At 39.1% G+C, this 15,994-nt stretch overlaps 1 protein-coding gene across 1 annotated transcript in view; it reads right to left on the bottom strand.

The window, feature by feature from the left end:
* Positions 1-15,994, bottom strand: part of LOC124262328 — a 56,462-nt gene that overhangs the window by 8,395 nt on the left and 32,073 nt on the right. The window contains 10 exon segments of the mRNA XM_046696820.1: positions 4,590-4,751; positions 7,390-7,535; positions 8,334-8,535; positions 9,408-9,475; positions 9,477-9,681; positions 10,748-10,910; positions 11,788-12,014; positions 12,777-12,889; positions 14,145-14,246; positions 15,104-15,238. Coding sequence (XP_046552776.1) covers positions 4,590-4,751; positions 7,390-7,535; positions 8,334-8,535; positions 9,408-9,475; positions 9,477-9,681; positions 10,748-10,910; positions 11,788-12,014; positions 12,777-12,889; positions 14,145-14,246; positions 15,104-15,238 — 1,523 coding nt within the window.

The following is a 15,994-nucleotide window of genomic DNA, read 5'->3' as shown; positions in this document are numbered from 1 at the left end:
ATTTTTTCAAATATCAGACATTTACAGCATTGATCTAGCTCTAGAAATACAAAACCAGCCACACGTTGTACCTATAGCTTGAAGTAGTCGTCTTGTGTACTTAGAGATTCTGAAATGTATACCATGTAAATAGCGTACGTCATCACCTGTCATTGGCGATGAGTGACAGCCTGTCAACAACTCACCATGTCAATGAAATATACATTTTCATGAAAACCTGAGCATACAGCAGAACACACAGGATAAATTGCAAGGTTTGAGAAGCACAGGGGTTTCATTGACATGGAATTGGTGGATAATTTGGGGTAGTTTGAGGATAAAATATTCTAAGCTGGCATGGGTAAATCTGGGTAGGCTGCATCAAGGGGAATGCACTGGATGTGACTCACAGATATTGACAAAATGGTTTGTTTGAAATATGTAAGGCAAGACCATTTTTTAAATTGTTTCACAGATTTTCTTTGTTAAATACAAAATATTATTTTCAAAAACCTATACAAAAAGGATTGTGGTTTATGATCTAAAAAGGGAGAGATTCAATTAAAAAGATATTTAAAATAAAAAGAATAGAATATTTATGGGAAACAATTAAATTTTGCAAATAAAAATAAAATTCATTTATTCAAATCAGACTCATGTATGAAAACTTGAGAAAAAAATGATCTGGCCAAGATGTGTCTGGTTTGGTATTTGTTTCATGAATTTTCCTTCTTAAGCACAGTCAGAATTATGAAAACAGGGATCAGTATGAAGTATGTCCTCCACAGCACAAGTGCTGAGCACGTGTCAACAATGTGCTTGCGCCACTCCATCCAAATTACCTTCCTGTGTCTGTCCCACGCTGGAACTAAAGGCTCACAAATGATACATCAGCTTGTATCAACTACAAACGGTAATGTTCTGAAACCTAATCTTGACCTTGTTTCACAAACATGAAGCATTAAGTGAACAAATGTTATTATATTAAAAATAATGTGGTTATACTTCCAAGATCTCAATGCTTGTATCACAGGCAAAATACCACTGGCGTACTCCGTTCAGTGAGTTTGTATGTTTTTTTGCTGCTTTTAGCAATATTCCAGCAATATCACAGCGGGGGACAACAGAAATGGGCTTCACACATTGTACCCATGTGGGGAACGCTTTAACCACTAGGCTACCCCACCGTCCCGTTCTCTGTTCAAGTCAATAGAACACATTTTTCAGACAAACCCATCACTGTTGAAGGTAGATGAGGTGTGCCATGAGAATTCCAGGTGTATATTGCCAATGATGGTTATTTTTATGAATGTTTAGGTCCATCACATTGATTTTATGACAAGGTGAACTGAAATGAAAGTGTGAAAATATGTGAGCAGCTATGAGTCTGAAGGCATAACCACTGAATGTTTGTCAAAGTAGCGAAAACAAGAATGCCCACGTGCACAAAGCAGGCTCAGTACTAACAGGACATCACGATGTCCATGTCTTAACACACTTTATACTGTCCTCACACTAAGATAACTTCACGTGGGCCTTGATACAGTTTGTCTATTTGTATTGTAAACAGCTGACCTCATTTTAAAGTAATGTTACATGTTCCCTTATTTTTGTGCATCAGTATTCTATGCCAAACAGTTTCTTAGATAGAACAGGTAATGTTTGGTTAGAGAGAAGTAATTTAAAAATATGAAACCATTGTTCATCTGTTAGGAGTTATTGTTACCAAGGATACAAGGACGATACAACACATTGATACATTTCTCTGTATCCATGGACAAAACAAGGTTGACGGGTTGTCGACACCACAGGCTGAACATTATAACCCAGCCAACATACATGGCTGACTGGCGGTATTTGTTGTAAAAGATGCCAATGCTGTATACCTGGTACCTGTCAATGTCACATCTACAACCGGTTTAAAATATAGACATGTGTTTTCATATGCTGAAGTCTTATTTATTAGTCCTTGCCCAGAAATTTCATTTGGAAGCGCCAGAGTTTCTGTAAACCCCTTAATGTTATGTTAGACAGATATGACATCAATCTGGAATGTCAGAAGCTGCTATCAAAATTGCAAAATGTCCAAAATACAGCCTCCCGAATCATAAGCAGAACTTCAAAGCGCTCCCACATAACACCTGTCATGAAAAACCTCCACTGGCTGCCTGTTAAATCAAGAATTGACTTTAAAATATTGTGTTTTGTCTATAAATGCCTCAATGGCAAAGGCCCAGAATACTTGAAAGAACTTCTTACCCCATACACTCCAGAAAGACAGCTCCGTTCTCAGAATCTGAACCTACTCTCTGTGCCTCTTTTCAAACTGCAAACTTTTGGAAGGAAATCCCTTGCCTGCTCCCTATCACCATTAAATCAGCAGTTGACTTTAATTCCTTCAAACGACTTCTCAAGACTCATCTGTTTTCACTGCATTATGACTAACTACTAGTCCCTCATTGTATATATGTATATTATCCACTCACTTTGTTAGCGCTTTGAGCATGGGCCTTGTGCATGGAAAAGGTGCATTATAAGTTCCAATTTATTATTATTATTATATTATTATTATTATACTGACTGACTGACTGAGTTTGGTTTTACGCCGCTTTTAGCAATATTCCAGCAACATCACCGCGGGGGACACCAGAAATGGGCTTCACACATTGTGCCCATGTGGGGATTCGAACCCGGGTCTCCGGCGTGACGAGCCAACGCTTTGACCACTAGGCTACCCCACCGCCCTATTATTATTATAGGATGTTTATATAGCACATATCCATGCAACTAGTACATGCTCAAGGCGCCGGTATTTTTTCCCCTCGATCACTGGCTATCAATCTCAGCGGCACATCATATCATCAATCTCAACTCCCCGCTCACAACTCTTGCAGCCACTAGGCGCACCGAGTTATTGTGGCTTTCCCATCCTTACGATGTACCCATTCACGGCTGGGTGGACTGGGACACATAGTCACAGTACTTTATCCAAGTTCACTGCACGTTGCTCTACCCGCAACTAGGTGTTTGCACGTATTCATGTGGCCACCATCTGGTCATTTACCACATTTACCAACGTATTCGTTGGTTCTTTTAAGTGAACAGGGTTGTATACTGTACACTAGCTCGCTCGCTGGATCACCAGCCTAGCACCTCAGCCAGCTATGCTAGTAGAATTGGGACAAACCAGTTAAGGATCATTAATATTTTTTAAATTGGGTGCTAAGTCTTCAGTACAAAATATATCTCCATAAATGTTCATGATCCCTAATTTGTTGTGCTCAGTATATTAATCACAGCACTCACAGTAATAGGGTTTATTTCATCAGAAGGATTCTTAAGACCTTTTCCTTGGTTCAGTGGGGCCACCTAGTGGTTAAAGCGTTTTGCTTGTCACACCGAAGACCCGGGTTCGATTCCCACATGGGTACAATGTGTGAAGCCCATTTCCGGTGTCCCCCACCGTGATATTGCTGGAATATTGCTAAAAGTGGAGTAAAACTAAACTCACTTGCTTCAGTGTCCAAATACTAACTGCATTCAACAACATTAGCCACCCAATCCCCAATTCAGTCACGTTTAATTACATCTATATCCAAGTAAGACAGGTGTACCAGTGTATACAGCAGTGGAGTCTGATCGTACAACAACCCAGCCAGCTCGAGACATCCCACAGTGTGGACATAGATGCTTACACTAGCTGGTTACCAACATATGGCTATATGAGGGAAACAGAAACACCTTGTTATGCTCATACATTATATCCCCACTAAACTTACCAGTCGTATCTTTCTCTTGTACCAGTTAAATGGAAAATAGCTTTTCAAACAGATAGAGAACTTTCTAACTTCAACATGTCACGTTATTCACTTAAATACAACTACATGCTGTTTAAAGACTTTGAAACTGTTGAAATTTTGATAAGCATGAAAATGTTTGTGTGTTTGAGATTCATTTGAAAAAGCTTGACAAAACCTACAAAATTTTCGAATTTCCATTAAGGATCTCGTAGTTCATAAATTAATAGATCAATGACATTGATTGATTGATTTTTAACACTGCACTCAGCAATATTCCGGCTATATGGCAGAGGACTGTAAATAATCGAGTCTAGATCAGACAATCCAGTGATCAACGGCATGAGCATCGATCTACACAATACATTAAAAACATGAGATACTTTGACATATTTGACTTCTATATTCCTACTAGGTATTTTGTGTTTTATTATTTCACAACATAATCCAGCTAAATCTTGTTAATAATAATAATTAAAAAAATCATGTGCATTCTATCAAATTTGAATATTTCGATCAAAGGAGTTAAAAATTTGAAAAAAGAAACTACAAGAATATATTGGAATTTTACTTCTACAATTTTTTAAAATCATAAATGAAAATCTAAAAACCTAAATAAACTATTTAAGAGTTTACTTTGTGGTAATTTTTCTCAAAAGTACTATATTTGTAAATATGATGATGTTGACCTGTGAATGAAAATTAATTTATAAATACTAATAATAAGTGTAAGGGATGTTCACGACAGACGAACAGTTGCCCAGGAACGACTAGGTACAACATCTATGTGCTCTTTGAAACTGTCATACTTACTTTACTTTGTCCAGGGTAGGACCCTCCCCACTGTCCGATGAATCAAGTCTTGGCATGAGTGCGTTGCTGACCGACGTCCCTGGACTGCCATAGTTGTCCACTCCGGCGCCACCAATCTCCCCACCCCATGCTGACCGGGCTCCATGGCGACCACGACTAGGGCTGGAGCATAAAAATATATAAAATTTTGTTTTTAAATAATTATTTTGCATTTTAAATCAGGTTCTCTACTCGGGTTCTATTCTTGATTGACTCCTTCATGACAAAAGCAAATACATGTATTCATATTTTAAAGTATCAGTGAGGCAGTTGGGTAGCCTAGTGGTAAAGGCGTTCACTTGTCACACCGAAGACTCCGGCTCGGTTCCCCACATGGGTACAATGTGTGAAGCCCATTTCTGGTGTACCCATCATGATATTGTTGGAATATTGCTAAAAGTGATGTCAAACTAATCTCACTCACTCAGAATCTCAGGATTTCAAATTTGACTTGATTTGAGTGTGTGAGGGTTGTAAAAGTGCAGTAATCTATCTAGCCTATACAACAGAGCTTCCTGAGACAAGCATATAGGTGATTCTAGACGGCATCCATTGATTTCTGTCAGCCAAAAACATATTTTCAGTATTTTTCGAACTGGCTTCTTCTTTCAGTGAGTGAATTCATTTTAATGTCTGATATAGTCTGTTTGCAGTGAAAACGTACCGATGAATTTCACTTTATACATAAATGTAAATCAAATAAAGTGAAATTAAGATTGCGAATCCTCATAATTTTACCTTGCCAACTGAACATTGAAATGTCAGAATTTTATTCAACTTAGGATAAAAGTTGTTTAACAAATGATCATAGTTTCAAATCGCTATTGTTGGTTTGTATTACAATGGGGTATGCACATTAAATGAAACAACGAGAACAAGAAGGGTTAGTCTACGTTAACACTCATAACATACTGCACATGCATTTGTTTCACTGTTCCAACTACTGCGCTTACCCCCTTGTAATACACACCAATAATAGTGATTTGAATCTATGATCGTTTGTTAAACAACTTTTATCGTAAATTGAATAAAATTCTGAGATTTAAATGGATAAATTGGCAAGGTAAAGTTATGAGGATTCGCAATCTTAATTTCACTTATTTGATTAACTTTTTTATTAAAGTGAAATTCATGGGCATGTTTTCACTGCAAACAGACTATAGCAATATTCCCGATTTATGACAATGGTCTGTCCAAATCAAGTTCAGACCAAGAACAAACCTGAACATACTCTGACTGACTGACTGAGTTTGGTTTTACGCCGCTTTTAGCAATATTCCAGCAACATCACGGTGGGGGACACCAGAAATAGGCTTCACACATTGTACCCATGTGGGGATTCGAACCCGGGTCTTCGGCGTGACGAGCGAATGCTTTAAATACTAGGCTACCCCACCGCCTTGAACATACTCTGAAATAATGCTGATAGTAAACAGTTACCCAGATATGCTAATGTTTGAAATAAATCACAGTCAGTTGCATAAAATAATTATAAGAAACATATCCTTATATGATTACTCTGACATACTCTGGCTGCAATGCTAAATTAACCTGGTCCAGTGATATATGACATGGCCAGACGTTTATGTAATACTATCAATACATGCATACAAACACTAACACCATTAGACAGATCCCATGAACTTTTCGTCAAAATATATACAAGGTTCCATTAACTAATCCTCATAATGTATACAAGTAACTTACACAAATATACCACCCGTCATATCAGATCAGAAAAGGCATTCATTCAGACTAAGGTGATTCTTACTTCATAACATTGATAACACATAGTTTGGGCATAGTTTTTGTGAACCTTGGCCCTAACTAAGGATGTCTGTTCTCACACTACTGCCATGCAGACAGGTGGTTGAACAGGTGTGCTCTACATCTAAACATGTATGATAGAAACCATGACAAGGGCCACAGTTCTATATGTGTAAGCCCTGAATGAGGATGTCAAGAGTTTGCGTCAGTAACTTCTAGCCTGGGGTGGAGATTTTGATTTGGTTTAAGATTAGGAAAGTGATTATCTTGAGAAGGGTTATGTCAGCTGGGTTACAGCGTTCAGTATTCCTGAAGTGTATTAGGTTAATGTTCCTCTGAGGGCAAGCATTTCACCAAGGTCTCCAAACATTAACATAATGGTTGACCAAAACTGACCAATAAAGTTCCATTCATACCATAACCCTTTTGGGAGGTTATAAACAACAACAACAACAGCAACAACAATAGCAACAACGATAGTAATTACTGCTCAAGGTGCTACAAAGACAAGTAATAAACATAGTTCATGTAAAATCATGCACCGAAACTGAATATAGATATATAAAAGGAGAAAGAAACGATTACAAACAGGGCTAAGGCAACTTCAGAACAGGTAGGTAAAGTTTTCAAGACTTGGGGTGGTGGGTAGCCAAGTGGTTCAAGCATTGGCTTGTTATGACAAAGACTCGGGTTCGATTCCCCACATGGGTACTATGTGAGAAGCCTATTTCTGTTGTCCCCTGCTGTGATATTGCTGGAGTATTGCTAAAAGCAGTGTAAGACCACACTCACTCACTTCTCACACTGAGATGGATGTTTATCTATAGAGGGAGGGAATTCTAATGAAATTGACTAATGTGAAAGAAAGTTCTATGGTCAATGTCTGTAGGGCTGAACAGAGAGATGGCAGTTGTCAGTGAGTTGATGACTGGAGAGTATGGAGCTCAGAGATGCAAATGATTTATGTGATGACTGTTCCAAATGTCCTACTCACCTAAATCTGAAATCTTTCGGCAGAGAATAGCCCTGCAGTGAGTCTAGCCTCGATTTCATGATCTGCTTCTTGAAGTCCTTCCTGCTGGTGTTACCGTAGCCATTGAAGATGTGATCGCAGAACAGCAGACGGCCATCAGCATAGATCTGGAAACAAGAAGGGATGTTCATTTGTGTTTTCAGTGAACCTGAATGGTACATGGTGTCTTTTTTGTTCATTCAAATCACATTTAATGATATTTCAGACAAATCAGAACAGCAGACGGCCATCAGCATAGACCTGGAAACAAGACGGGATGATCGTTTGTGTTCTTCAGTGAACCTAAATGGCACATGTTATCTTTGTTGTAGATTCACATCACATTTAATGATATTCCAGCCAATCTGGATTGACAAGTGGTCAATATTAGGAGCACAAACCAGAGAGAACAATGACAATCAATTCACCAAATAAGCAAGTCTATTAACATGAACAATCCTGGCATTCATATCTTTGTTTGTTTGTTTGTTGTTCAATGCTGCGGTCATGTTGGTCGCCTCTTATGACAAGTATGACAGGGTTGCTGAAGACCTATTCTAACCCAGATCTGGTTTGGCATCCATATAATGTTACCCAAGAATTACGGACCCTAATCAGGTTATATTACGGAATTCCTGACACTCCTGACTCAGAAGACTTGATGCCTGACAATAATCAAGATCACCATCCTATATCTGGCCAGGTACATTCCTGCCACCTCTTGGGCAGTGGGGTAGCCTTGTGGTTAAAGTGTACGCTCGTCACGCCAAAGACATGGGTTCGATTCCCCACATGGCTACACTGTGTGAGGCCCATTTCTGGTGTCCCCTGCCATGATATTGCTGGATTATTGCTAAAAGCGGTGATAAACTAAACTCTCTCATCTTGCCACCTCTACATCAAAGACATCTGTCTCCAGAACCTACCAGAAACATTCCAGGAACCACATTATGTCTGGTGAGGAGAAGAGGTTGTGTGTGGTCGGACATGTTCGCTGCGGTGTTGATGTCGTACTTGAATATCCTGTATGTGTCCCCCCGACACTGGGTGCATGGGCGTGTCCGGTTTCGGTTCATGTTGTTGTACAGCTGGTTCAACATGTCCTCGGCCCCTGTAGCGTGGGAGTAGCTGCAGGGGGTGAAGGGGAGGTTAGCATCAACTCTCTTTGATAGGATTCCTTATTATTACCATATGATAATTGTTTGATAATTAGTCATGGATAATCGCTCACGAGTCAGTAGATATTTCTTTTTGACATTATTATCTTTACTATTATCATATGATTATCATTTGATAATTTGTGTCAGATAATTACTGACAGTACAGTATAAAATTCTCTTTGATGTCATTATCCTTCAAAAGATGGGGGCGCAATTGCCACCCCTGACCCCCGTTCCTACGCCTATGTTTCAGTTTTTCAGTCAAATTTAAAATGTGCAAAATGACATAAGTACGAACCCTTGAAAGTGTTCAATGATGAAAACAAGAAGTTTGTAACTGTAGGTCTTGTGCATCTACGTTCAAAGGGAGATCACTCTCATTCAACACATTAAAACCTCAGTAATATATACATGTATACATATTCAAACTGCAAGACTACCATTCTGAGCCAACTTTAGAAGAATGTAAGCAAAACATAAGTACCCTTCTTACAGTCTAAACATCTCCCTACAATGTATAACCAAATCTCATAAGAGACCGTTAATAATTTACGGCTAGGGGGTGTGATGATGATTTATATGGAGTAGCATGTACAATGTGAATGACTCCCCCCTAAAATTCATGTACAAAGTAAGTGACCCCTCTGCATGTCATGTACAAAATTAAATGACACCCCCCTAGTACATGTGTACAAGATTGATGACCCCACTACCTCCCCAGAACAAAATGGCTGACCCCCCTTAAAATCAGCATCACCCCTCCTACCCATAAATATTGAATGGTCCCTAAGCAGGGATAACAACACATGTAAGTCTTGAACAACAATTAGCGTCACTTACAGAGAGGATACGACACACACGATCTGGAGCTGGGATGGTGGAGCTTCCCTGATGATGAACTCGTCAAACTTCGATGTCTGTGACGTGGGGGATGGCGTAACGGTTACATCGACACTGACTCTTTATCCCTGTCATGGCAAACTGTCGCACAGCCAGAGGACATGTGCTGTGATACAAGGTGGCGGAACGGATGCGTTCTGGCAGGGAGATGTTGGTGTTCTGTCGGGTGGGAGATTTACACTGACCGTGAGCTGACTGGGCTCTGGATCCAACTCTGTGAAGAAGAATAGTTGAAAAATAATATGACGGACACCATGCAGCCACCATAACAAAAATGGATGCATACAGATGTCTTGCTCATCTCGGGAGTAGCAAGTGCTTAATTATAATGTTCCCATGTAAAACAGCTTCCTCAGTGTTTTTTTACTCTGAATTCAATGTTTACTAACTGAATTAAATGTTGAGTTCAATATACTATCTCCGACTTCAATGTTGATTTCAATTATTACTAACCCTGACGTCTACATTTCATGATCCTGACTGCAATGTCTTCTAAAACTGACTTCAATGTTGACTTCAATATTTACTCTAACTCTGTTTACTAACTCTGACTTCAATGACTTCAATATTTACTAACTCTGACTTCAGTGATTACTAACTCTGACTTCAATGTTTACTAACTCTGACTTCAGTGATTACTAACTCTGACTTCAGTGATGATTACTAACTAACTCTGACTTCAATGATTGACTAACAATATTTTACCACTAACTGACTGACTTCAGTGATTACTAACTCTGACTTCAATATTTAATTCTCTGACTTGAATATTTACGAACTCTGACTAATTACTAACTATGTGACTAACTCTGACTTCAGTGATTACTAACTCTGACTTCAATGTTTACTAACTCTGACTTCAACTGACTACCAACTCTTCAGTGATTACTAACTCTTTTCAATGATTACTAACTCTGACTTCAATATTGACTAACCTTGACTTCAGTGATTACTAACTCTGACTTCAGTGATTCCTAACTCTGACTTCAAAATTGACTAACTCTGACTTCAGTGATTACTAACTCTGACTTCAATATTTCCTAACTCTGACTTCAGTGATTACCAACTCTGATTTCAATGTTTACTAACTCTGACTTCAGTGATTACTAACTCTGACTTTAGTGATTACTAACTCTGACTTCAATATTGACTAACTCTGACTTCAGTGATTACTAACTCTGACTTCAATATTGCCTAACTCTGACTTCACTAACTCTGACTTCAATGTTTACTAACTCTGACTTCAATGTTTACTAACTCTGACATCAATGTTTACTAACTCTGACAGTCTTCTCATGACAGCTACAGCTGTAGGAGACACTGTTCCTCCATCTCCCTGTCCATACGTGTACATCTCAGACTTCTCCTCAAACTTCACAGTTGATAACCGATTAGGTGATGACTGACGACTCTCGACCGCTGATGACTCTCTCTTCTGATTCCCTGAAATAATATATTGTTATTATATTATCATCATAAGACTAGGGAGCAGACTGACATTGGGTGGTCAGTCTCAGCTACACAGCAATCTGGCAAAGATCTGTCATTTCGAGGCAGATGTTGTGCTGCACTCATATAGCTGACTCAGCTGTAAACAACAAACTAACATATCATCTTAAGCTTGTCTTAGGGAAATCAGGTTTCATTTTAATTCACCAGTAAACCAAAATTTGAGGGCATCCCAATACCGGTCATGTCAGACTGACCTTTCATCTGACCAATCAGCATGTTCGTTGTGACAGCCGGAATGTGTTATCTTATAATGCAGTCTCAGGGAATTTCAAAAGACAGTTATGGGCTGTCTGACTGCTTCCGTCAAAGTCATCATCTGTCTCTCACTTCAATATTTGATAGATATTTAAACCAAGATATTTTCAAAACCGTAAGAAGTGCTGGCATAGAATCTTATCTATTTCTTTACATTTTTGTTTAATCTATTTTTCACTAAGAATTATTTTATTGTCAGTTTACATTAAACTTCCTTTTTGACAACTTAAATGTATTGAGTGTTTTGATTTTTGGTACGCTACTTATCTAAACCCTCAAGACAATCAGTCACCCATGAAGGTCCGGGTTATAATTGGTCTTTAGTAACCCATACTTGTCATAAGAGGCAACTAACGGGATCGGGTGGGCATGCTTGTTGACTTGGATGACGCATGTTATCGTATCCCAATTGCGTAGTTTTATGCTCATGCTGTTGATCACTGGACTGTCTGGTCCAGACTCGATTATCTACAGACCGCCGCCATATAGCTGGAATATTGCTGAGTTTGGCATTAAATAACAATCAAACCAAACAGTCATAGACTTCCATTACCTGCAGGAGCTGACGGTGCTCTTAGTGTCCGGAATACGTTACTAGTGTCCGGCGATCTGGACATTGACACTGACACACTCCTGATGATGCCTACAGCGTCTGTGGCCAGTCGAGCCGACTGAGCATAGCGACGCCGTACAGATGGCATGTCTTGCAGAGAGTTCAGTGTGGGCGTGCACATCTCCAGTGCCAGACGGTAGTGCTCCAACCAATCATCTACTAAGTTTCTGTGAGTTCAAAATATAGAATGTGCAAAATATGTGAAAGATAATTCTTCGGAGATTGTGATGTGATTCATGCTTAAATTAAAATGCATGTGATTCAAACAATATGCGAACTTAAATGTGACTAGATGTACAAAAAATATGGCAACTGGTAACAAAGCAAAACAAAATTAAACACTTAAGAAGTGAATCATTTTGAAGATATTTTTTCCACTGATTTTACTAATAAATATTCCCTTCACGTGCAAGAAAATTCCAACAATCATTTTCAGGAGTTGTCTACCTTGAAAGAGTTGTCTGCCCTTGATAATCAATACCATCCACTACTTTGATTAAGATTTAAATTAGAAAAAAATAGAAGAGAAGATTATTCAAATTGTAACTCAAAATTCCTTCCTTGAAAAACCTGTGAAGATCCAAGTTAAAATTGGTCTTCAGCGACCCATGCTTGTAAGAGGTAACTAATTGGATGGGGTGGTCACACTTGGTTGACACATGTCATCGTAACCCAGCTGTGTAGATTGATGCTTTTCATCACTGGATTGTCTGGTCCAGACTCGTTTATTTACAGACAGATGCCATATAGCTGGTATATTGCTGAATGTAGTGTTAAAAATCAATCAATCAATGCCATTGATCTATTAATTTATCAACTGTAAAATCCTTAATGGAAGTTGGAACAAACAAACAAACAAACAAACAAACAAACAAACATCCTTCCTTGAAATCCCCATCCCTCTGTCTGTATGCTGCTGTCCACCTCACCTTGCCTTCCTCTGGAGCCGGGCAAGCTCCTTGTCAGCCTCCGTATCATACATGATCCGGTCCTGCTCGTCCATCATCTTCTGGAGTTCCGCAAGCTGACCCTTGTACTTATCCTGGAGCCGACAACATCCTCATCAACTCAACACCCACAAACAACTCTTGATACAGCAGAATTAACAGATATTATAAAACTGATAAAATAACAAAACAGTGTCAATGTGCAAGGTTCTTCATGTGACACACAAGTCATTGGTTTTATCACAAAGACATCAAATGTTTGACTTAACAATGGCATAGAGATAATGTGTTTCAAACCAGAAGAGCAAACTGTGCTGAGAAAATTTTCTTAAAATTATGTGCAGTACAGTGTGTCTTTTCCATTTTTGTCTGTTTATCTTATCGCAATCCACAAAAATCTGCGTTAGACTTGGTTTTCAGCAACCCATGCTTGTTGTAATAGGCGACTAAAGGGATCGGGATGTCAGGTGGCCAGTATTTTGCAGCATGAAGCATTGAACAGTAGACAATAGCGGTATTGACTTATATCAGTCACCAGAATTTAACCAAGACAATACCAAACAATTGACGGAATGTTAATAGTTAACATTCCATTTCATGAAGTGAAGGTTTTTGTTTAACTCTGCCCTCAGCAATGTTCCTGTAAGATTAGGGAAAATAACTGATTCTGTTTTTTACATAGGTTTCGAAAGACCACTTGTCACGATGTGGATGAAATATTGCTGACGTGATCTAAATTTCTAACATACTCACTTCTGAAGACACATCTGTCCCTAGTCTACATACACATCAATCTATATCTTCAGATATTTTAGCACAATGTATTTTACCCATATGACCTACTTAAATGACACCAAATAATTTATGTGCAGACACATTTCATCATGGTTTCCATAGTGATAAAATGATTACTCTGTAAGAATAAAATTGTGCCCTTTTTCACAGGTTAGATTGCACTGTGAAAGCTTTACAATATGTTAAACCCCCGAATAATTTCATAATCTTTGGCAATTATTCTATTTTTAGCCAATACATGTGCTGGTCATGTCCCTTATATTTGAAACGTCTTCTCCCACTTATAAACTAAACAAGTAGCAATGTGGTCAAGATATTGCCAATTTGACAGTCACATTATAATTTTAACTTACTCAGGAAACAAGTAATATTATAGAGAACCTGGGACTTCAATTGTGCACCTGTGGAAATACCTTGATCTGGTTCAGCTGATCTCTAGGTCTAATACTATGTGTACAGTATTAATTTGTAAAAGTTAGATAAAATTGTGAAGTGGTGAAAATTGACTGGTTTAGTTTTGTGTTCCTAATATGCAAATAAAACTGTTAGTGTCACCTTTTTCTTTGATTTTGATTTTGTTTTAGTCTTTGGTGCAAAAAGCCTGAGTAGTTCTTTGGCAGCTCGTGATGAGAAGGTGAAAGTTGTTAGTAGCTGTTCCTGAAACATCATACATTGCGAACATTAAACATCTACAGGAGTGGCTCGCGGCAACACATACACAGATTAGCAGTGAAAACAGAAACATTTACAGTGCAAATCATTGTACAATTTAAGAAACTATATGCATCCTTGACATGGCGATTTTGGATGGAGAGGATGAAGAATGTTCCTTTATGCTGCTGTCTGACAACAGTATTTCAGCTGTATCACTGCAGTTTTTAATAGTCTAATTGGGTGTGAAAACCAGAGGTTGACAGTGTGAGCAATGTACTATACAATGTCAGCAAGATGATATTAAGAGGAAGAACAAAAGTCACTGACTAGGAAGATGAGGAGGAAGAAAGGAGGAAGATGAAGAAAAGGAGGAGTTAAAAAGGAGGAAGAGGAATAAGGAATAGGAGGAAGGAAGAAAAGAGGAGGCAGGAAAGAGGAGGAAGAGAAAAGAAGGAAAATGAAGGAAGAAGAGAAGAAAATGAGGAGGATGAAGAATAGTGGAAGAGGAAGGGGATGAAGAAGAGGAGGAAGAAGAAGAGGGGAGGAAGAGGAAGAAGAGGGGAGAGAGAGGATGGGGAAGAAGAGGAGGAAGAGAATGAGCAAGGAGATGGGGAAGAAGAGGAAGAGGAAGAAGAAAAGGAAGGAGAGGGAGAGGAGGAAGAAGTGACAAAAGAATGGGGGATCAGATCTGTTCATTGACAAGTATGATGATGATGATGATGACGATGACGATGATGACTATATATCCATCACTATTGATAAGAAGATGAGAACTGGAATATTTGCTCATGATTCTTTTTTATTTCCAGTACAAACAAATTCTAAACATTTTATGAAACCGACAGGTTTAATTTGCTCACATTTTCGTCTCCTTGTCGCGGCTCGACAGCTCCGGGCACTGGCCCCACGGGGAACTTAGCACTCTCCTTCATACAGTTGAAGTGTAGCACCATGGAGCTCTGGCTCACGCAGCGGAAAGTCAGGAAACTGTTTATCTGGAACATGGCCACAAACACATTAACAACAATGCAGGTCATCGAAAAGGATGATGATGATGATTTCTGTCACAGCACCTGTATATGATTATGTCTTGGCCAGACAAATCATGTATGTGGAATGTATGAGCCTGACCAAAGGTTCCATTTAGTCAGAGACTTGCATGGATTACTGTAATTCAGTTCTAATCTGCCTGGTTCGGTGAGGTAGCCTGATGAGCGTCCACTCGTCACGCTGAAGACCCTGGTTCAATTCCCCACATGGGTACAATATGTGAAGCCCATTTCTGGTGTCACCTGGCATGATATTGCTGGAATATTGCTAGAGTTGTAAAATCATACTCACTCACTCTCTTCTGCCTTGTGCTCACCCTTTAGAAGATATGAAAAACAAATGCTGTGCCCACTTGCACAAAGGGATCTTCGATACTCTAACACTGGAAGTGAGGTGAGGTGAGGTGAAATTGGGTTTAACGTCGTGCTGGAGAATATTTCGCTCATATGACGACGTGCATGCGTGTGTATGTGTATGTGCAGCTGCTTGTACTAGCTCAGACTGAAGCTGGTTTTATAGTGCTAGCCCACTGAGATACCATGCCGCAGTGAAGCATGAATACCCCACTCAGACACATTATACTGACTTCGAGCCGACCAGTCTTTGTTGTACCCATTAATGACGAGCACCAGGCAGGGACCAACAAGTACCATATTTTAACGTCTTTTGGTATGACGCGACCGGGGATCGAACCCGCGACA

This window comes from Haliotis rubra, unplaced genomic scaffold (assembly GCF_003918875.1).
Source record: "Haliotis rubra isolate DU_JTF1 unplaced genomic scaffold, ASM391887v1 Scf830, whole genome shotgun sequence".
NCBI lineage: Eukaryota > Metazoa > Mollusca > Gastropoda > Lepetellida > Haliotidae > Haliotis > Haliotis rubra.
Note: the sequence above shows the minus strand (reverse complement) of the source record. Positions and strands in the feature narration are given on the sequence as shown.